The following is a 22,593-nucleotide window of genomic DNA, read 5'->3' as shown; positions in this document are numbered from 1 at the left end:
GTTAATTGCTGTCCATCTCAAGAAGGAAGGAAGTGGACTAGTATAAGCTTTCAAGCTTGGTTCCATATCCTGTTTCTGTTTGTTGATACATAAATGTTGTCATATACTCTATCAAAATAAACGAAATATACTTTACATTAATGTTTTGTCGTTCAGTCATTTTTAAGCTAATTAAAAATTAACACCTCTGGGAAGTCAAAATTTCATTTTTTTCCTCGTATAAATTTATTGGGAATGGGAGTTCATGGTTCATGTTATAGCAGGAAACGAAAAAAAAAATCATTTAAGTGTGCTTACTTTTTTTTATCCCGATCTAGTATTTGTCAGTTTTTTTCATTTTTTCGGGGTACAAATTTAAAGTGCTTTAATTGTGCTAAATGTAAAAATCAAATCCACACAAAATGTGCATATTTATTGTGTATCATAAAGACCTCATGTAAATTACAAGAAATTGACTAGTAAACGGACGAAAAATGTTTTTTATATGAATTTTTCATTTTCGCTATCGAATCCGGACCTATTTTTTTCTATATCCGTTTTCTATTCTAAACTTATACTTGCCCTCAATGGCTCTCTGGTCTAGGTCTATAATACGTGTTTGTCACAGAATCCTGCACAGCTTTTAACCGATATCAACGCAACAAGTTTACATCAACTAGACATGCAAATCATACGAGTTTTTCAGAATCACTAGAAATCATTATGTCTGGTGCTAAGCGAGACTTCCTTTCCATCAGTCTTGGTTTCGATGATGAACAGAAAGAACCACCAAAGAGGCAGTCTGTTTGGAGAGTAAGTCAAAACTAGACTCACTGTAGTGTGTCGCGATCGACTCATCTACAAGATTGATACATGCAAACTACCAAAACGATAGTGTTGATAAGAGTTTAACCAGTAGTGCAACGATTCTTAATTCGTAAACATGTATTATGTACACCACTGGTCGATAATTCTACAGTACAACACAGTCTTTCATTTTATTTATTATGACAGAGTTGTATACAAGTGTGGCAGGATGGTTTATACCTGTTCCTCAGACGCGGAATTTGGATTATATTTGCAAAGCGCTCGTGAATTGAAAACGATGACACAATTTAAACAGTTAAATACTATTTATAAATGACAACGAGACGATAAAGACTATAAACAGTAACGCCGACTTCCACACTCTCTCACACGATGCTACGGAGACATTTCTTTTTCCTACGTTATATTAAACATTATCCCGACCTAACCACAAGGTCACTACAACGAAGGTGGAAGAGAGAGGATGCACGACTGGTGCTCAAGTCACTCTCGACCCGATATCTGAAAAGCACATGCATTTATACAGATAGACAAAATACCTGCTCACACGAGCCAATCAAACCACACATGTAGTATACTTTCACTCACAACAGCCGATCAACACACAGCTCTCATTCACACAACAGAAGTTATCAGAACTAACTGCCCGTATAATAAACATGCAAGTAATCCATTCTCACCATACATACATACTTTCTTACACAAGCATTTACTGATATTTCTGTTTTAGGGAAGTCACACACTGATCATAAATCCTATTACTATAAGACTAAAAGGAAATGTGACCTTTTATCCTCAACTCTTATATTGGCCCATATTACTGGCATAACTGGCCAATAAACATAAAAAAATCATGATATGAACCTGAGAAGTCTTATAAAATAGGACTGGAAACTCGGGTTACTCTTGTATATACAATAACATTAATTGCTAGAATTACATGGCTATATATGTGTTCGGGAACTGGATCAAAGGAGACCAAATAGCTCATTTGGTAGAGTTTATTCTCATTAAGTAAGATCACTTATGTAGTATCACTTAAATGAATAGGTGATATGACTTATTAGTCAGTCTTCCACCTGAAACAGGGGGACTGTCAGACTGTTAGTTCCATCCTTCTTCATACCTTAGCTTGTCTTTGCTCTATATATATCATACTTTACTTGTCCCTAGATGTCCATACTTGTAGCATGTGTTGCACATAGGTGATGCGATTTGTCATATAACAAAAGTAGATCACTATGACCTACATTTTGACCTTTGACCCACATTACTGAATACATTTGTTCAGGCTGTATCTCTTGCACCACTTCTCACTAGAACTTCATACTTCGGGAATCCAAGTCAACCTATATAGCTAGGCATGGCAGTGTGTCATATATCGAAAGTAGGTCACTCTGACTCTATTTGATCATTTACACCTCCTTCTGCATGTAGCTTGAACAACTCATTAATATCACTTAGAAAATTAGAGCAGTAGAATTAAAAAATAATTAGTTTTTCCTTCTCTGCATTTGTAAAATAATGTAATTAGTTCAATGTAAATTGAAATGACTGAGAAGTTTTGAATTTGATATGACTTAAGGATCTCAGTTAAAAGACTAATTGATATCACCTATTCAAACTTGTTAAGTGATATCACTAAATGGAATTAAATAGTAAAACAGTGCTGAAGAGGCAATGTGTGGTTAGAGAAGGGTAACTCTTTTGGAGGGCTGCAGTGGCCGAGCCGGCTATCGCAAGTTCGAAACCCATGTAGGGCAGTTGCCTGGTGCTGACCGTAGGTCGGTGGTTTTTCTCTGGGTATTCTGGCTTTCCTCCACCTTCACAACCAGGCATGTCCTTAAGTGACCCTGGATGTTAAACAAAATAAACTAAAACTTGTTTTTATCCATATCTCTTTTATACTGTACTCAAAATTGAATACAATATATATATGCAATGTATACACTAATATCCATCAACCATAGAAATAACTTCACAAAACAAAAAATTGGTATTATATGACCATATGATATATTGAGTTAATAAATAATCATTTTTAACCATAACAGGTATGGAAGAGACTTTCAAGCCTCCAGAGGAGTGTGATTTGTCTGATTATTGTGCTAGGAGGATTGAGTGCATTATATATTTTGCCGGCTATTCACCATGGCAACCGTTTGTCAGGGGAGGATGCCAAATCAGTAAAGGACAGGAGGCAGGCAGTGGACAAAGTTGCCCATAATGCTGACAATGGAGGTGAATTCTTCAAGGACAAAATTCTGGGTAGACAGAATTTCAATGATAACCAACAGTTGCAGGCTCCACAACCTGGAATGCCTAGGCTAAATAAACAGGATGACCTTAAGAGAGTCGCTAAGCAACAGATTAATGAGTATAATGTTAGTGTTAGCTCAGAAAATATATATATATATTTTTTTATTATACCCCCCGCAACAAAGTTAGGGGGGGTATACTGGAATCAGGTTGTCCGTCCGTCCGTCCGTCTGTAGTAGACACAACGATGTACCGGCTACTCCTCCTAAACCACTGATCCGATTTCAACGAAACTTCATGACAATAATCCTTATACATTGTAGATGTGCGTAATCTATATCACGTCGTAATTTTTTGGTTACCATGGAAACCAGGGCACAAAACTTAGTTTTTTGGGCAAGTTTGTAGATGCAACGATGTACCGGCTACTCCTCCTAAACTACTTGTCCGATTTCAACGTAACTTCATGACAATAACCCTTATACATTGTAGATGTGCGTAATCTATATAACATCGTAATTATTTGGTTACCATGGTAACCAGGGCACAAAACTTAGTTTTTTGGTCTACTCCGCTTATGGTTACCATGGTAACCAGGGCACAGAACTTAGTTTTTTCATGACAATAATCCTTATACATTGTATGTGTGCGTAATCTCTATCACATTGTAATTTTTTGGTTACCATGGTAACCAGGGCACAAAACTTAGTTTTTTGGGCAAGTTTGACGCAACAATGTACCTGCTACTTCTCCTAAACTACTTATCTGATTTCAACTGAACTTCATGACAATAATCCTTATACATTGTAGATGTGCGTAATCTATATAACATTGTAATTTTTAGCTCACCTGGCCCGAAGGGCCGGTGAGCTTATGCCATGGTGCAGTGTCCGTCGTCCGTCGTCCGGCGTCCGGCGTCCGGCGTCCGTCGTCCGTCTTCCGTCGTCCGTCAACTTTTTCTTTAAATTGCTACTAGTCCTAAAGCATTGAATGGATTTTCACAAAATTTGGTCAGGAACATCCTTGGGGGAAGGGGAACAGAGTTTGTATACATTTTTACTCTGAACCCCCAGGGGCCTGAGGGGCAGGGCCAAATAGGGGAAATAGGGTTATTCCTTTAAATCGCTACTAGTCATAAAGTTATGAATGAATTTGAACCAAATTTGGTCAGGAACATCCTTGGGGGAAGGGGAACAGAGTTTGTATACATTTTTACTCTGAACCCCCAGGGGCCTGAGGGGCGGGGGCCAAATAGGGGAAATAGGGTTAATCCTTTAAATCGCTACTAGTCATAAAGTTATGAATGAATTTGAACCAAATTTGGTCAGGAATATCCTTGGCAGAAGGGGAACAGAGTTTGTATACATTTTTACTCTGAACCCCCAGGGGCCTGAGGGGCGGGGCCAAATAGGGAAATAGGGTTATTCCTTTAAATTGCTACTTGTCATAAAGTTATGAATGAATTTGAACCAAATTTGGTCAGGAACATCCTTGGCAGAAGGTGAACAGAGTTTGTATAAATTTTTACTCTGAACCCCCAGGGGCCTGAGGGGCGGGGCCAAATAGGGGAAATAGGGTTAATCCTTTAAATCGCTACTAGTCATAAAGTTATGAATGAATTTGAACCAAATTTGGTCAGGAATATCCTTGGCAGAAGGGGAACAGAGTTTGTATACATTTTTACTGTGAACCCCCAGGGGCCTGAGGGGCGGGGCCAAATAGGGGAAATAGGGTTATTCCTTTAAATTGCTACTTGTCATAAAGTTATGAATGAATTTGAACCAAATTTGGTCAGGAACATCCTTGGCAGAAGGTGAACAGAGTTTGTATAAATTTTTACTCTGAACCCCCAGGGGCCTGAGGGGCGGGGCCAAATAGGGGAAATAGGGTTAATCCTTTAAATCGCTACTAGTCATAAAGTTATGAATGAATTTGAACCAGATTTGGTCAGGAACATCCTTGGCAGAAGGGGAACAGAGTTTGTATAAATTTTTACTCTGAACCCCCAGGGGCCTGAGGGGCGGGGCCAAATAGGGGAAATAGGGTTACTCCTTTAAATCGCTACTAGTCATAAAGTTATGAATGAATTTGAACCAGATTTGGTCAGGAACATCCTTGGCAGAAGGGGAACAGAGTTTGTATAAATTTTTACTCTGAACCCCCAGGGGCCTGAGGGGCGGGGCCAAATAGGGAAATAGGGTTACTCCTTTAAATCGCTACTAGTCATAAAGTTATGAATGAATTTGAACCAAATTTGGTCAGGAACATCCTTGGCAGAAAGGGAACAGAGTTTGTATAAATTTTTACTCTGAACCCCCAGGGGCCTGAGGGGCGGGGCCAAATAGGGGAAATAGAGTTATTCCTTTAAATCATTACTAGTCATAAAGTTATGAATGAATTTGAACCAAATTTGGTCAGTAACATCCTTGGCAGAAAGGAAACAGAGTTTGTATAAATTTTTACTTTGAACCCCCAGGGGCCTGAGGGGCAGGGCCAAATAGGGGAAATAGGGTTAATCCTTTAAATCATTACTAGTCATAAAGTTATTAATGAATTTGAACCAGATTTGGTCAGGAACATCCTTGGAGGAAGAGGAACAGAGTTTGTTTAAATCTTTATTCTCAACCCCCAGGGGCCTGAGGGGTGGGGGGAAATAGAGTCACTCCTTTAAATCGCTACTACTCCTGAAGTATTGAATAGCTTTTCACCAAATTTGGTCAGGAACCTCCTTGAGGGGAGGGGAACAGAGTTTATATGAATTTTTACTCTGTACCCCTAGGGGCCTAAGGGGCGGGGCCAAGTAGGGGAAATAGAGATTAGTCTTTTAATTGCTACTAGTCATAAAGTTTTAAATGGACTTAAACCAAATATGGTCAGGAATATTCATTGGAGAAGGGGAACCGAGTTGGTATAATGTTTTACTCTGAATCTCCAGGGGACTGAGGAGTGGGGTCTGATAGGGAAAATAGGGGTTAATCCTTTAAATCGCTATTAATTATTAAGTTACGAATGGATTTTAACTAAATTTGGTCAGGAACATCCAGAGAGGAAGGGGGGGGGGGGGGGGGGGGGGGGGGGGGGGGGGAAGAGTTTGTATAAATATTGAGGGGCCTGAGGGGCTGGGCCAAATAGGGAAATAGGGGTTACTCCTTTAAATCGTTATTTTCATAAAGTTATGAATGGATTTGAACCAAATTTGGTCTGGAATATCCTTAGGGGAAGGGGGAAAGGGAGTTTATATAAATATTGACTCTGACCCCCAAGGGGCCTGAAGGGAGGGGCCAAATAGGAGAAATAGAGATTTGAGTTTTAAATGGAGTTGAACCCAATTTGGTCAGAAACATCCCTGGTGATGGGGGAACAGATTTTGCATAAATGGTTACTGTGACCCTCAATCCCATAACTATGTATAGTATCGCTGGGCATTAAGGGATAAACACAATTTTTATGTAAAAATAGGCCAAAGGGTTTTCCCCACCCTAAGGGACTTAGTTTCTTTAAACACCATTATTGTGTAAAAATAATCCATATGGTCTTTCAGAGAGTACATTTTTAGCCCACCATCATCAGATGGTGGGCTATTCAAATCGCCCTGCGTCCGTGGTCCGTCGTCCGTCCGTCCGTCCGTCCGTCCCTCCGTCCGTAAACAATTCTTGTTATCGCTATTTCTCAGAAAGTGCTGAAGGGATCTTTCTCAAATTTCATATATAGGTTCCCCTTGGTTCCTAGTTATGCATATTGCATTTTGAGACCGATCGGAAAACAACATGGCCGACAGGCTGCCATCTTGGATTTTGACGAGTGAAGTTTGTTATCGCTATTTCTCAGAAAGCACCAAAGGGATCTTTCTCAAATTTCACATGTAGGTTCCTCTTGGTGCCTAGTTATGCATATTGCATTTTGAGACCAATCGGAAAACAACATGGCCGACAGGCAGCCATCTTGGATTTTGACAATTGAAGTTTGTTATCGCTATTTCTCAGAAAGTATTGAAGGGATCTTTCTCAAATTTCCTATGTAGGTTTCCCTAGGTGCCTAGTTATGCATATTGCATTTTGAGACCAATCGGAAAACAACATGGCCGACAGGCAGCCATCTTGGATTTTGACAATTGAAGTTTGTTATCGCTATTTCTCAGAAAATACTGAAGGGATCTTTCTCAAATTTTATTTGTAGGTTCCTCTTGGTTTCTTATTATGCTTATTGCATTTTGGGACCGATCAGAAAACAACATGGCCGAGAGGCAGCCATCTTTGATTTTGACTATTGAAGTTTGTTATCGCTATTTCTCAGAAATTGCTGAAAGGATCTTCCTCAAATTTCACATGTAGGTTCCCCTTGGTTCCTGGTATTGCATTTTTGGACCAATCTGAAAACAACATGGCCGACAGACAGCCATCTTGGATTTTGACAATTGAAGTTTGTTATCGCTTTTCTCAGAAAGCACAGAAGGGATCTTTCTCAAATTTCACATGTAGGTTCCTCTTGGTGCCTAGTTATGCATATTGCATTTTGAGATCGATTGGAAAACAAAATGGCCGACAGGCAGCCATCTTGGATTTTGACAATTGAAGTTTGTTATCGCTATTTCTCAGAAAGTATTGAAGGGATCTTTCTCAAATTTCCTATGTAGGTTTCCCTAGGTGCCTAGTTATGCATATTGCATTTTGAGACCAATCGGAAAACAACATGGCCGACAGGCAGCCATCTTGGATTTTGACAATTGAAGTTTGTTATCGCTATTTCTCAGAAAATACTGAAGGGATCTTTCTCAAATTTTATTTGTAGGTTCCTCTTGGTTTCTTATTATGCTTATTGCATTTTGGGACCGATCAGAAAACAACATGGCCGAGAGGCAGCCATCTTTGATTTTGACTATTGAAGTTTGTTATCGCTATTTCTCAGAAATTGCTGAAAGGATCTTCCTCAAATTTCACATGTAGGTTCCCCTTGGTTCCTGGTATTGCATTTTTGGACCAATCTGAAAACAACATGGCCGACAGACAGCCATCTTGGATTTTGACAATTGAAGTTTGTTATCGCTTTTCTCAGAAAGCACAGAAGGGATCTTTCTCAAATTTCACATGTAGGTTTCTCTTGGTGCTTAGTTATGCATATTGCATTTTGAGATCGATTGGAAAACAAAATGGCCGACAGGCAGCCATCTTGGATTTTGACAATTGAAGTTTGTTATCGCTATTTCTCAGAAAGTACTGAAGGGATCTTTCTCAAATTTCATATGTAGGTTCCCCTCGGTGCCTAGTTATGCATATTGCATTTTGAGACTAATGGGAAAACAACATGGCCGACAGGCAGCCATCTTGGATTTTGACAATTGAAGTTTGTTATCGCTATTTCTCAGAAAGTGCTGAAGGGATCTTTCTCATATTTCATATGTAGGTTCCTATTGGTGCCTAGTTATGCATATTGCATTTTGAGACCAATCAGAAAACAACATGGCCGACAGGCAGCCATCTTGGATTTTGACAATTGAAGTTTGTTATCGCTATTTCTCAGAAAGCAATGAAGGGATCATTCTCAAATTTCATATGTAGGTTCCCCCTCGGTGCCTGGTTATGCATATTGCATTTTGAGACCAATCGGAAAACAACATGGCCGACAGGCAGCCATCTTTGATTTTGACAATTGAAGTTTGTTATCGCCATTTCTCAGAAAGTGCTGAAGGGATCTTTATCAAATTTCATATGTAGGTTCCCCTTGGTGCCTAGTTATGCATATTGCATTTTGGGACCAATAGGAAAACAACATGGCCGACGGGCAGCCATCTTGGATTTTGACAATTGAAGTTTGTTATCGCTATTTCTCAGAAAATACTGAAGGGATCTTTCTCAAATTTTATTTGTAGGTTCCTCTTGGTTTCTTATTATGCTTATTGCATTTTGGGACTGATCAGAAAACAACATGGCCGAGAGGCAGCCATCTCTGATTTTGACTATTGAAGTTTGTTATCGCTATTTCTCAGAAATTGCTGAAAGGATCTTCCTCAAATTTCACATGTAGGTTCCCCTTGGTTCCTGGTATTGCATTTTTGGACCAATCTGAAAACAACATGGCCGACAGACAGCCATTATCGCTCAATCTTAAATTTGTTATATAGGTTCCCTTTGTTTGAAAAGTACCAGAGGGCTATTAGTAAGACTTAGAGGAAGGGAAAAGTATAGAAAAGATCAATCTGACATGGAACCTATAAAGATCATTCAATGGTGGGCGCCAAGATCCCTCTGGGATCTCTTGTTGTATATGTATTGACAAATTGAACATGTACATTATTTTGACATTTGGTCAAATCCAACCAGGTGAGCGATACAGGCCCCATGGGCCTCTTGTTTGAATAAATCCCATTTTTACTTTACCTTTGTTATAAATTGATCAATTGAAAAGATTTTCTCATGTGAAATCATTTCATAATGTCATGTACAACAATTTATTCATAATATAGATAAAAAAAGAATTAGGGTAACCAAGAAAACTGAATACGACTAAGTGAGATTTAACTGTATATCTCGTTTATTGTATAAATGAACACATAGTAACGATGGGGGTTGCAGGAGCGGGGGGTATGAGTTGGCCCTCTGGACGACAGTTCTAGTTATTAATATTTTGTATACAGTAACCATATATATATTTTTTTTTTTTACACTTTGTCCATGCTTAATAATATATTCAAAATATATCTCTAATATGTACTTAAATAATATCTTCTTTCTTTTTTTGGTATAATGCATTTATGGTGTAAATATTAATTTGAATATTATTTTATTGAATCAATTGTTTAAATCCGAATTATCAAGTATGTGGGAATAATGTGATGAAGGTAAAATGAATGTGTTTAATTTAGATATGACTCATATAATTGGCAATTACAATTCTAGTACAGGTAACGTAAATAAATTGTGAGTTTGTGAATTATGCATCACAACATTCATCGATAGAATTACCCCTAGTACATATCTATTGATGAAGAAACTATATTAAATTATTTTCACATCTTTCAGAAACGGTTACAGAAACAAAGACCAGGTATGAGAAGGCCACCACAGCCCAAACTTGTTGTAGACCGACCGCCTAATGGGGGTGGGGAGGAGGTAGGTTTGCTTCCCCCTGATGAGAAACAAGAAATCCTTGAAAGGGATGAAAATGGTGACGTTGGAAAGGAAGATGACAATGAAAAAGACGACAATGTAGATGGTCAACTGGTGGGTTATTGTATGATTCAGTACAATATTCCCTGTTATAACAGTAGAAAATTGTTGTGTCGGTACATTGCTGGGTGGTTGGGCTGTTGGTTTCAGTCTCTATATTTTCCATTGCCCTGCCTGCTATGTCTTTACTTTTATGAATAGTGGGTGGTCAGGTGGCTCAGTTGTAATATCCCTTGCTTTTCAAATAGGCAGCTGGGGTTCGATTCCCCTAACAACCATGGAAATATCCGACCCCTTGCACACTTTCATCCGGAATTGTTTTGCAATCGTTGTGAAATAAATAAAGTTTACATCTACATGGATAGTGGTATGGCCGCGAGTTCAAAATATACACAAATTTTTATGCCCCCACCTTGAATTGGGGGGCATATAGTGTAAGGTACCCATGTTCGTCCTGTTGCGTTGTGTCCCATCGCACAGCGTCACGTCCCGATGCAATGTTAACTAGCTAATCTCAGGAACTGCTGATTCTATCCTCACCAAACTGTGTTTTGGGGGTGTCAAGGGGCAGTGGGGGCATTTATATCTTACAGACATTTTATGTTCTTTTTGAATTTACAATGTGAGGTTAGCATTGTATCAATAGTATACTCGTTCCAGAATTCTAGAGTGAGGTATAGTGACATATAATGTGAGGCTAGCTTTGTACCAATGGTGAACTCACCTCTAATTCTTGTGTGAGGTAAAGTGATATAAAATGTGAGGCAAGCTTTGTACCGACTACATTCTAGAGTGTTGTGTCATTTTATAAAAAATTTTATAACATTTTATAACATGTATATTATTTTTAGAACCAGCCAGATAAAGGAGCAGACCCGGATTTCAATGTGGATGCCGTACCACCTTATGACTACTTTAATCGTAAGTTCGCCTGGCTAATATCTATATTAAGAGGAAAAAAAGACATACGACCGGTAAGAATACCAATTGGTAAATATCTATCTTTTAATACATCCACTTTCAAACTTTTCGCAAATTAAGCTAGAAGCTTTGAAGAATGTCTTCTACTAAACAAAACCATTAGACTTGCACCTGGATAACATTTAGCTTCCTTAGAGGCTTAGAGGGGTGGGGAGATATTTTTTACAATACAAAACCATGATACTTGTATCTAGAAAATATTTAGCTTGCTTAGAGGCTTAAAAGGGTGAGAAGATGTCTTCTAGAATACAAAACCTGTGAGATTTGGATCTGGATAACATTATGTCTTCTACAATACAAAACCTTGAGATTTGGACCTGGATGACATTATGTCTTCTACAATACAAAACCATGAGATTTGGACCTGGATGATATTATGTCTTCTACAATACAAAACCTTGTGATTTGGACCTGGATGACATTATGTCTTCTACAATACAAAACCGTGAGATTTGGACCTGGATGACATTATGTCTTCTACAATACAAAACCTTGTGATTTGGACCTGGATAACATTAAGCTTGCTTTAGAGAGGTGGGGAGGCCAAAAGGATTAATTTTCTTTTTGTAAGACTTGCATGTAGATACATTTTTCCATTTCTGAGCAAGTCTCTTTGGTTAGTGTTAGATTACCATGGTTATGATGCTGTTACCGACTGATTTATAAGGTTTTCATTGATACACGTTTTGAAACCAGTTTTGAATCACCAGGTGACTATCATCCAGTTATGGAGTGTAAGCTATGTGCTTAATCATAATTACATATATATTTAATTAAAATAAGTAAACATTTTGAAGTTTCACAGTTAATCAGTTATATCAATAATACTATGTGTTCCCTGTACTTTATATAATTTAAGCCTATGAGACTACCATATATTTTAAGGTGCACATATGTTTGTGTCGGTGTCTGCATCAATTTGTCATTAATATAATAGTACCCTTCTCTAACAACTTTTCTTATCAAATTTACAGAGGAGGGTAAGAGGACAGAAAGACAGGAGGCTGTAGTAGATGCTTTCCGGTATGCCTGGAAGGCCTACAAAAAGTATGCCTGGGGACACGACGAGTTCCACCCTATAACACGCACACACTCGGAGTGGTTTGGAGTAGGTCTGACCATAGTGGACTCTCTGGACACACTGGTCATTTTGGGACTCAAACCAGGTATGGGTACTGGTCACTTGTGAACATGGATGTTAATGGTACAGTGGAGAATATATAACAAACAGGATTTCATGTAAAACCATATCATATGTAGTATCTCTGTGTATTACCGGGGCCACTGTGGCCGAGTGGTTAAGGTGTCCGGACACTTTATTACTAGCCCTTCACCTCTGGGTTGTGAGTTTAAAACTTGCGTGGAACAGTTGCCTGGTACTAATGGTAGGCCGGTGGTTTTTCTCCAGGTACTCTGGCTTTCCTCCACCTCCAAAACCTGGCACGTCCTTAAATGACCCTGGCTGTTAATAGGACGTTAAACAAAATAAACCATTAACCACAATATTACAGTATGTTGATGTTATGCTGATTTGTGAAAGGAATGGATGTTCTCAGTTATGCCCTTTTCTCGATTTTTGGCAAATATTTCTTCACTCTGGGAGGAGGCAACCAAATATGAATAGATTCATAGAGATCAATGATATTATATTCTCAAAGCACCAGCCACATATAAACTCTCCTTATATTTATTGAATTGTTGTTTCCATTGAAGTCTGTGGTTTAAATTCACCTTGTCCAAAGGAGCTTTAATATGCAATGGTGTAGCTTCTATCAGCATTTCCTTTGGTTTGAAGGAGGTTCATTGTTTTATAAATATGTGAAGAAAACTCAATTTTGAGGGAATGTAGAAATATTTGGAAAATTTTAAGTATAATTCCCATATGTCTGATGGATAAGAGGAATACTAAGGAAAAATATACTAATTCTGCTTTCTATGACAAAATGGCAGATATTTCTTCTAACACTAACACCAGTCCATACATTTATGATGTCTTGCAGAATATGATGATGCTAGAGAGTGGGTTGCAACTGAACTGACTTTTGAAAAGGACAAGGATGTCAACTTATTTGAAATCACGATCCGAGTCCTTGGAGGGCTACTGGCAACATATCATCTCACTGGGGACGACTTATTCAAGGAGAAAGCAGTGAGTTATATTCACAGCAATTTTGTTGCCTGCTCCAGATTTTGATATCTTTAACATTTTGTGATTTATGACGCTTGAATTGTAAATGTATTTTTGTAAAGACATACTGTAATGTACTGTAAAAGTGGATATTTTTGCGTGTGGAAATTTTCGCTTAGTCAGCTTCCAAAGTGTTCGCGGTGTGGATATTTTCGTGCCGTCGAGATATTTTTGCGCTAACTTGTATCTTTTATATTTAGTATTTTTAGCCCACCATCATCAGATGGTGGGCTATTCAAATCGCCCTGCGTCCGTGGTCCGTCGTCCGTCCCTCCGTCCGTCCGTCCGTCCCTCCGTCCGTCCGTAAACAATTCTTGTTATCGCTAATCCTCAGAAAGTACTGAAGGGATCTTTCTCAAATTTCATATGTGGGTTCCCCTTGGTGCCTAGTTATGCATATTGCATTTTGAGACCAATCGTAAAACAAAATGGCCGACAGGCAGCCATCTTGGATTTTGACAATTGAAGTTTGTTATCGCTATTTCTGAGAAAGCACTGAAGGGATCTTTCTCAAATTTCATATGTAGGTTCCCCTTGGTGCCTAGTTATGCATATTGCATTTTAAGACCAATCGGAAAACAATATGGCCGGCAGGCAGCCATCTTGTATTTTGACAATTGAAGTTTGTTATCACTATTTCTGAGAAAGTACCCAAGGGATCTTTCTCAAATTTCATATGTAGATTCCCCTTGGTGCCTAGTTATGCATATTGCATTTTGAGACCAATCGGAAAACAACATGGCCGACAGGCAGCCATCTTGGATTTTGACAATTGAAGATTGTTATCGCTATTTCTGAGAAAGTACTGAAGGGATCTTTCTCAAATTTCATATGTAGGTTTCCCTTGGTGCCTAGTTATGCATATTGCATTTTGAGACCTATCGGAAAACAACATGGCCGACAGGCAGCCATCTTGGATTTTGATAATTGAAGTTTGTTATCGCTATTTCTGAGAAAGTATTGAAGGGATCTTTCTCAAATTTCATATGTAGATTCCCCTTGGTGACTAGTTATGCATATTGCATTTTGAGATCAATCGGAGAACAACATGGCCGACAGGTAGCCATCTTGGATTTTGACAATTGAAGTTTGTTATCGCTATTTCTGAGAAAGTACTGAAGGGATCTTTCTCAAATTTCATATGTAGGTTTCCCTTGGTGCCTAGTTATGCATATTGCATTTTGAGACCAATCAGAAAACAACATGGCCGACAGGCAGCCATCTTGGATTTTGATAATTGAAGTTTGTTATCGCTATTTCTGAGAAAGTACTGAAGGGATCTTTCTCAAATTTCATATGTAGATTCCCCTTGGTGCCTAGTTATGCATATTGCATTTTGAGACCAATCGGAAAACAACATGGCCGACAGGTAGCCATCTTAGATTTTGACAATTGAAGTTTGTTATCGCTATTTCTGAGAAAGCACTGAAGGGATCTTTCTCAAATTTCATATGTAGGTTTCCCTTGGTGCCTAGTTATGCATATTGCATTTTGAGACCTATCGGAAAACAACATGGCCGACAGGCAGCCATCTTGGATTTTGACAATTGAAGTTTGTTATCGCTATTTCTGAGAAAGTACTGAAGGGATCTTTCTCAAATTTCATATATAGGTTCCCCTTGGTGCCTAGTTATGCATATTACATTTTGAGACCTATCAGAAAACAACATGGCCGACAGGCAGCCATCTTAGATTTTGACAATTGAAGTTTGTTATCGCTATTTCTCAGAAAGTACTGAAGGGATCTTTCTCAAATTTCATATATAGGTTCCCCTTGGTGCCTAGTTATGCATATTACATTTTGAGACCTATCAGAAAACAACATGGCCGACAGGCAGCCATCTTAGATTTTGACAATTGAAGTTTGTTATCGCTATTTCTCAGAAAGTACTGAAGGGATCTTTCTCAAACATTTTTATAAGTTCCCCTTGGTCTGTAGTTCTGCATATTGCATCTTGGGACCAATTGGAAAACAACATGGCCGACAGGCAGCCATCTTGTATTTTGACAATTGAAGTTTGTTATCGCTATTTTACAGAAGGTACTGAAGGGATCTTTCTCAAATTTCATGTGTAGGTTCCCCTTGGTCCCTGGTGTTGCCATTATCGCTAAATCTTAAATTTTATATATAGGTTCCCCTTGTTTGAAAAGTACTAGAGGGCTGTTTCTGAATTTACACAGATTAGTAAGACTTAGAGGAAGGGAAAAGTAGAGAAAAGATCAATCTGACATGGAACCTATAAAGATCATTCAATGGTGGGCGCCAAGATCCCTCTGGGATCTCTTGTTATGTGTTAATATATTCACGTGTGGAAATTTTCGCGGAGATTTACTGATAGCTAAATAAGCGAAAATTTCCACACTGCGAATATTTCCACTTTTACAGTATTACAGGAAGAATTGTTTTGATATAAAAAGTAATAAAAAAAAAAATTCAAATAGACTTTAGGTAAAGCTGACATGCATGGATATTGTACAGGTTGAAAGACATTGATGTGGATGGAATGTTTTTCAGGTTGATCTGGGTAACAGACTGCTACCATGCTTTAATTCACCATCTCACGTGCCATTTTCGGATGTGAACTTGATGACAAGTCGTGCCCATGCTCCACGCTGGGGTCCAGACAGCAGCACCTCTGAAGTCACCACCATACAGTTGGAGTTCAGGGACCTTTCACGTGTCACTAAAGATGACAAATATGAGGTTTGTTTAGAAACTAACCCTAAAACAGAATAAATCACAGCTTATCACAAATGATAACTACAATTCTGTATGTGTAAATTTTAAACACTAATGTTTTATAATTGAACGGGTATGTACGTTTTAGAGAGAAAAGTTTATAACTGAGTGAGGAGGTAGGCTTTAGAGATTACAGATTAAGATTTTAAACTGAATGAAGAAATAGGTTTTAGATAAAAAAAGTTTTTAACTGAACGAGGAGGCAGCTTTTGGGGAGCAAATTTGATAGGTGAAATATTGTAATCTGAAATGTTGATTTTACAGAGAAACTCATACTAGCTATAGTTAAAAAGGGCTAGTGATTTATGTCACATTCACATCAATAACATCATGTGGATTTATATAAAGAGTTTACTACTAGTATGACTCTATATTTCCTGTCAGATATGAGGTTCCATAACTGTGTAATCATATATATGTTTTCATAATTTACCAGAATTCTATAATGACTGTGAGTAAGCACATCCATGGCTTGCCGAAGAAGGATGGCTTGGTTCCTATCTTCGTCAATGCCAACACCGGATCTTTCAGAGGGACCAGCACCATCACATTTGGGGCTCGAGGAGACAGCTACTACGAATACCTTCTTAAACAATGGATTCAGACAGGAAAGACCATCAACATGTAAGTGACAAAACAGATATCTTATACAACATGATAGTTCATTAGCTGATAAATATAATAAAGTATGGTAACACCAGATTAAGATAGGAGGCCCAAACAATGAGTTTATTAGCTGATAAATATCATAAAATATGTTAACACCAGTTTGAGATAGTAGGCCCAAACAAGGGGATACGAAAGGTATTCATCCTCATTGTGTCTGTTTGGTATAGTATGGGATGATAACTTTTGAGTTCCTGCAGATAAGATCAAATTTCATGATGTAGTGTCCTCCCCAAAGGTGTTTGCTTAGGATAACTTATACTTGAAATTCCAGGGGTTCTCTTAACATGCAATCTGCATTTCAGGGAAACTGAGAATGATATCCTTGGTTTTCATTGATTGGAATTAATTTCCATGTCTACAGGTCAAAGTCACTGTAACTATAGCAATAGGATAGGAATCTCAACCATTTAAATGTTATTGCCTCTTTCTATAAAATAGCTTTAGTTCTGTTGGGGTGATAATATGCTAACTTCATGCTCTTCCTTTCTGAAAAGTTGCTGTTCAAGTTTGAAAGTCAAAAGGCAAGTTCATTTTTACAGTGGACTCTGTCAAAACCAGACTATGTCAAATCCAGATCTTTGTCAAAAGTTGTCAAAACCAGACTATGTCAAATCCAGATCTTTGTCAAAAGTGGTCAGATGCTCTAGTCCCGAAAATTCTTTTCTTTATCCGGTGTGCAGCTGTGCCTTTGTGGATTTTTTCCAGGATGCTGACTGAGGATAAAGGGGTCTCTTGCCCAGAGCCCCACTTGATTTGCACTCTTCCCCTTCTAGAATATAACTTCCTGTCACTCGATTTGTAGCTCTTCTGCTTTTGGAAGATCTTCTACCTCTTCGAAGCTGGAAGATTTATTTTCCATAATGTCGGCGACCATGTTTAAGTGTGCGAGTGATGAGTTTCACTAGAGAAGGATTTATGACACACACATCCACATGTTTGTGTCATAGTGTTTGAGAAAACTTAAAAACTTGTTAATTTTGGGCTATTTTCTTCCGGTTTACTCGATTTACATATAACGGAATGCGATCTTAGAAGGCTTCTCTTCCGAGAAGAGTGCAAATCGAGTGGGGCTCAGTGTACAGGATCAAGGTTAATTAAGTCTTGTAAAACTAGAGTTCAGCCAATAATCTAAATCTTGTCCAATATAACAGTATGTAATTGAGAAGTATGAGGAATTATTTGAAATAAGGCATTGGATGCAGTGGAAGTGGTCCTTGAGATTTGACACCGATTATTTCTTTTTTCCAGGTTTAAAGATGACTTTCTGGAGGCTATTGATGGAGTGAAGAAACACCTGTTAAGGGAGTCATCTCCATCTAAACTATTGTACGTAGGGGAGCTGTTGGGCGGTCGTACATTCAGTCCGAAAATGGTAAGGATTGTTCCAATTCAGTCATATTGTATCTCACGGCAATGGAGTGGCAGGATCCGTACTGACCTCTTAGCAAATTCTTGTCTACATAACATGAATAAATAACCTTGACCTTACAGGACCACCTTGTGTGCTATCTACCAGGAACAATGGCCCTTGGATACAAGAATGGTTTGCCAGACGACCACTTTGATATTGCCAAGCGTCTAACAGAAACCTGTTATCAGATGTATGCCCGGATGCCGACCAAACTCAGCCCAGAAATTGTTTATTTTAGCCAAGCTGCACAATCCAAAGAGGACCTCATTGTCAAGGTAAGTGCATTAAGTATAATACATTGTATTTCTCTTTGTTCATTGTCAAAATGTTTGCACTTTGACCTTTCAGAAAAAGGTTGTTGTTAATTGTTTATTTCAGCCGTGTATATTTATAAGATGAAATAATGATAAAGGAAATAATAAGAAATCAAAGCTTTCATGCTATACATTGTATGATAAATGCATGTTTATCACATAAGTGGCCCATTCTGCCATGTCATAAGGCCAGGTCATAAATATCGTAAGACACATGTGTAATAACACTATTGTGATTTCATAATACATATGTGACGTCATTATACACGTGATGTCGCACGATTGTATGGGTAGACGGAAACGTCCATTCCTAGCCAGATTTCGCCTACCTCATATAGAAAACACATCCTAACCAGATTTCGCCTGTCGTATATTCTCATAAAAAGTAGTTATATGATAAATAGAATCTTACACTCATGGCTATGTCATACAAATCTATTAAACTAAATCCATATGATATAGCCACGATTGTAAGATCCTATATTTATATCTGATAAGGGCTAAAATATTTATCTTGTATTTTCTAGGCGCCAGACGCTCACAATCTGCTTCGACCAGAGACTGTGGAAAGCCTCTTCTACATGTACAGATTTACAGGAGACAAGAAATACCAGGATATGGGCTGGACCATATTCCAGGCTTTCCTAAAACATACAAAAGTAGAAAATGGTGGATTCTCATCCATTCATAATGTTAAAGCTGGAAAACCAACGTTCAGAGATAAATTAGAAAGTTTCTTCTTAGCAGAGACATTAAAATATTTATATCTTTTATTTGGGGATGATAATTCTTTAATCCCCCTGGACAAATTTGTCTTCAACAGTGAGGCTCATCCTCTGCCTATTTATTCATCATGAGAAGCCTTGCGAGAAAGGTTGTGTGCAATACTTTGTGTGTGGTTTTAGAAAGGTTGTCGGCCTAAGTGAGGGTGGTGTGTGTTAGAAGTCCGAGGGGTTGACATAGCGTGTCTGATACAAATTAATTCATCTCTTTCTATTGTACTTCTGAAAGTGCTGTCTATTTCGAAGTAATAATCTTTCCATGTGTAAATGTAGTGGAATCTGTTTTGTGAGTTTAGTATTATGATGTGTATGAAAGGTTTCTATGTGTATGGCAACTACTAAAGATATTCAATAATAATTCACTGTGAAATTGTGATAGAGATTTATTTTTCATTTTTGAATGTGCATTTTTTTTGCTATGAAATATTATATGTTTTATTCTTCTTGTGATTCACTGTTTACCAAAGTCATGATGTTTAGAAATATACTGCTCAAAAAATGAAAAATACCATGGGTTACCGTTATAATTTATAATATATTTTAAACATAGTGTGTACACTCTAAAACAATTTCCAGAAAGTTATTTGAGAGATTTATGCAGCATATTAAAAAATATTGTTATACAACATATCCATAAAAATTCTTTACATTTATCTACTATCAAACTACATTATGGATTGGGGTTGGTATACACAAACATCATAGAATAAATTGGGTTACACATTGTCATTTTATGTTCATCTGTTGAAACTTAAATTGGATGTCAATCATCATTATATTAAACAATTTTCTTTTTTCTTTAAAATTTTTGTCGTTCAATAGCGTAAAAAATATCTTCAATGTTTTTAACAAAATACAATTTTAAGTTTTTAAATCTTGTTGAAAATGGTAAGATTATTTCTGAATTAAGCTGATTTAAGTATTAAGTATGCAAATACAAATATACAGAATTCGGAACATATAATAGTGTTAAGGACCTGCTACCTTCTCAAAAGAATTGTGTAAGAAATTTGTAAAAAAAATGCTTTATAACAACTTTTTGATTTTGACTTGCTAATCATCCTTACACAAACACATCAGGAACCCTCAAAACGTAGTCAATTCAGAGTGCACTCTTACCGCCACAAATCTCGAGTTGAATTACAAGCAGTTTGCTTATCATATATACAATATAATATATATAATACATGGAATATAGCATAAGATTGTGTGTTTAGTGAACTTTTCTTGCTTCTAAAGCAACCAGTAGTAGTTGTCAATTTTAATGTGATGAGTTGTCAGTGTATTAAATGGTGTTATGTGATGTAGTGAATGCTGGTAAATTAAGTGGTATGTGCTAGTAAGTACATTCGTAGTATGATTTCCATTTATAAGTAATTCCTTCTAATCATAGCTAGCTCACCTGGTCAAAAGGAACAGGGCAAGCTGATAGCTCATGCTGTACTGTGGTGTATGTCCGTCCGTCAAAACTTTCTTTAAACAAACATAAATGCTGAACCACGCACATGTATATAACATTTTATAGAAGGTGGGGTTTCAAAATTTTAAAAATGGAGAAGTGGACTCACTCTCTACCCAGATATCGTTCCTTACACTCTTAACATGTAGGGAAAAAACTGCTGTGGGTAGAAATTGAAGATGACTGCTGTGAAAAGGCAATACTTATTTTTTTTTCAGTAAGATTTCTTCTGCAATTATTAGATTGGTGCCAAGATTAATTAGTTTGAAGCATTCTACTGTTGTGATACAAAAATGCAGAGGATGACGGACAGTTGAGGTGGGAGTTAGGGCCCAGAATATATGGCGATGACATTTAAATGGTTGAGATTCCTATCCTATAGCTTATGTATCTAATTCTTGCTGGGCATGGGGAGACACTAACTACTCTTTTGGACTAAATGTGTGAGTTAGACATGGAAATATTAAGAGATTCCCACCCTGTTACAACATAGGCTAGACACCATGGTTATCATAATATCCAGGTGAGCAATACAGGCCCATTGGTCCTCTTGTTAATAATATATATAAATATATGATATTTCTATTAAAATAACTAAGTGCCCTCTTGTGAATGTATTATATGTATAATTTAGGAAGAGAATATAATAAAATGATTAGGTTTTGACATTATGACCCTCGTATTTATAGAAAAACTTTTACTTGTTTTCATTTTCTGATGATCAAAGCTGTTTTGTGAGCAGAGGATATAGCTAGCAAATACCCTAGTTTGGTTTGATTATCAATGCATGTACAATTTCATAAATTATCTTTTTTTTTTTTTTTATATTTTTACCAAATATCAAACAAAATGGAACTTAATTCAAAAACAATTTATTTCAACAAGAGTTCATAATGTTTAAGTGTATTGAATTAAGAAAAGCAACTCCAGGACATTTTCTTTCACAAATCTGTATACCATGAAACAATGGTGACACAGACAGTATTTAATTGATACATTTCCAGTATTACATAAACTTATTTCCATTACTGTAAAATAAATAGCGTCTCGGTTCCAATTTTTCTTAGCTTTATTAATTTATTTTGGCACAAAACATGTATTTGTAAAACTATTTCAATTCCATCATGTTTGCTACAGGTACATTTATAACTTAAGTGGCTGAAGATTGACTTCAATAGAATCATGTTATTTTCTTTGAAATTTCACACAGCACTTGAAAAGTTCAAAATCCTATGGTCAGGAGGTTAGCCTGTAAACATTTTAATCACATCTATTTCAGTGAAATAGAAATTCAGTCATTGTCAATTAATAATGCTGTCAACAAGTGTCTTATGTACGAGAATTGTGAACTTGCTGTCTAGTCATACAAATGTAAGATGAACAGCTTGGTATAGGCATGTATCATTTCTTCCAACAATCAGGTGAAAACTATGTGTAAATGCAATAAAAGATTGAATGATATTTTCTGTGGTAATAAATTGTTGTATACCTTGTACTCGATTTACTTTTCATGTCAAGCTGGCTGTACATTTTTAGCCCTTGGCCTCAATAATCCAATGGTCGGGTGTTTACAATCACCATCAATGCATCTGGTCTGTCCTTGAACTAGGGGGCCGAGTGGTTAAAGTGTCCCGACACTTTAACACTAGCCCTCCACCTCTGGGTTATAAGTTCGAAACCTATGTGAGGTAGTTCCCAGGTACTGACCGTAGGCCGGTGGTTTTACTCTGGCTTTCCTCCACCTCCAAAACCTGGCATGTCCTTAAATGACCCTGGCTGTTAATGGGACGTTAAACAAACCAAACCAAAAGTCCTTAACA

At 37.5% G+C, this 22,593-nt stretch overlaps 1 protein-coding gene across 2 annotated transcripts; it reads left to right on the top strand.

The window, feature by feature from the left end:
- Positions 1-571: 571 nt before the first annotated feature.
- On the top strand, positions 572-22,266 carry LOC117322084 (endoplasmic reticulum mannosyl-oligosaccharide 1,2-alpha-mannosidase-like). 2 transcript variants are annotated; one of them, XM_033876828.1, is made up of 11 exons: positions 572-792; positions 2,862-3,191; positions 10,083-10,172; positions 11,081-11,150; positions 12,185-12,376; positions 13,211-13,359; positions 15,914-16,102; positions 16,575-16,762; positions 18,056-18,179; positions 18,299-18,493; positions 19,060-22,266. In XM_033876828.1, the coding sequence occupies exons 1-11, from the start codon at positions 703-705 to the stop codon at positions 19,387-19,389; spliced, it is 1,947 nt and encodes a 648-aa protein (XP_033732719.1). In that variant the 5' UTR covers positions 572-702; the 3' UTR covers positions 19,390-22,266. The 2 variants fall into 2 exon arrangements, with proteins under 2 accessions (XP_033732719.1, XP_033732718.1); XM_033876827.1 differs by having other exon boundaries at positions 10,083-10,283.
- Positions 22,267-22,593: the final 327 nt, after the last annotated feature.

Source organism: Pecten maximus, chromosome 2 (genome assembly GCF_902652985.1).
Source record: "Pecten maximus chromosome 2, xPecMax1.1, whole genome shotgun sequence".
Lineage (NCBI taxonomy): Eukaryota > Metazoa > Mollusca > Bivalvia > Pectinida > Pectinidae > Pecten > Pecten maximus.
This window is presented reverse-complemented; position numbering and strand designations above follow the sequence as displayed.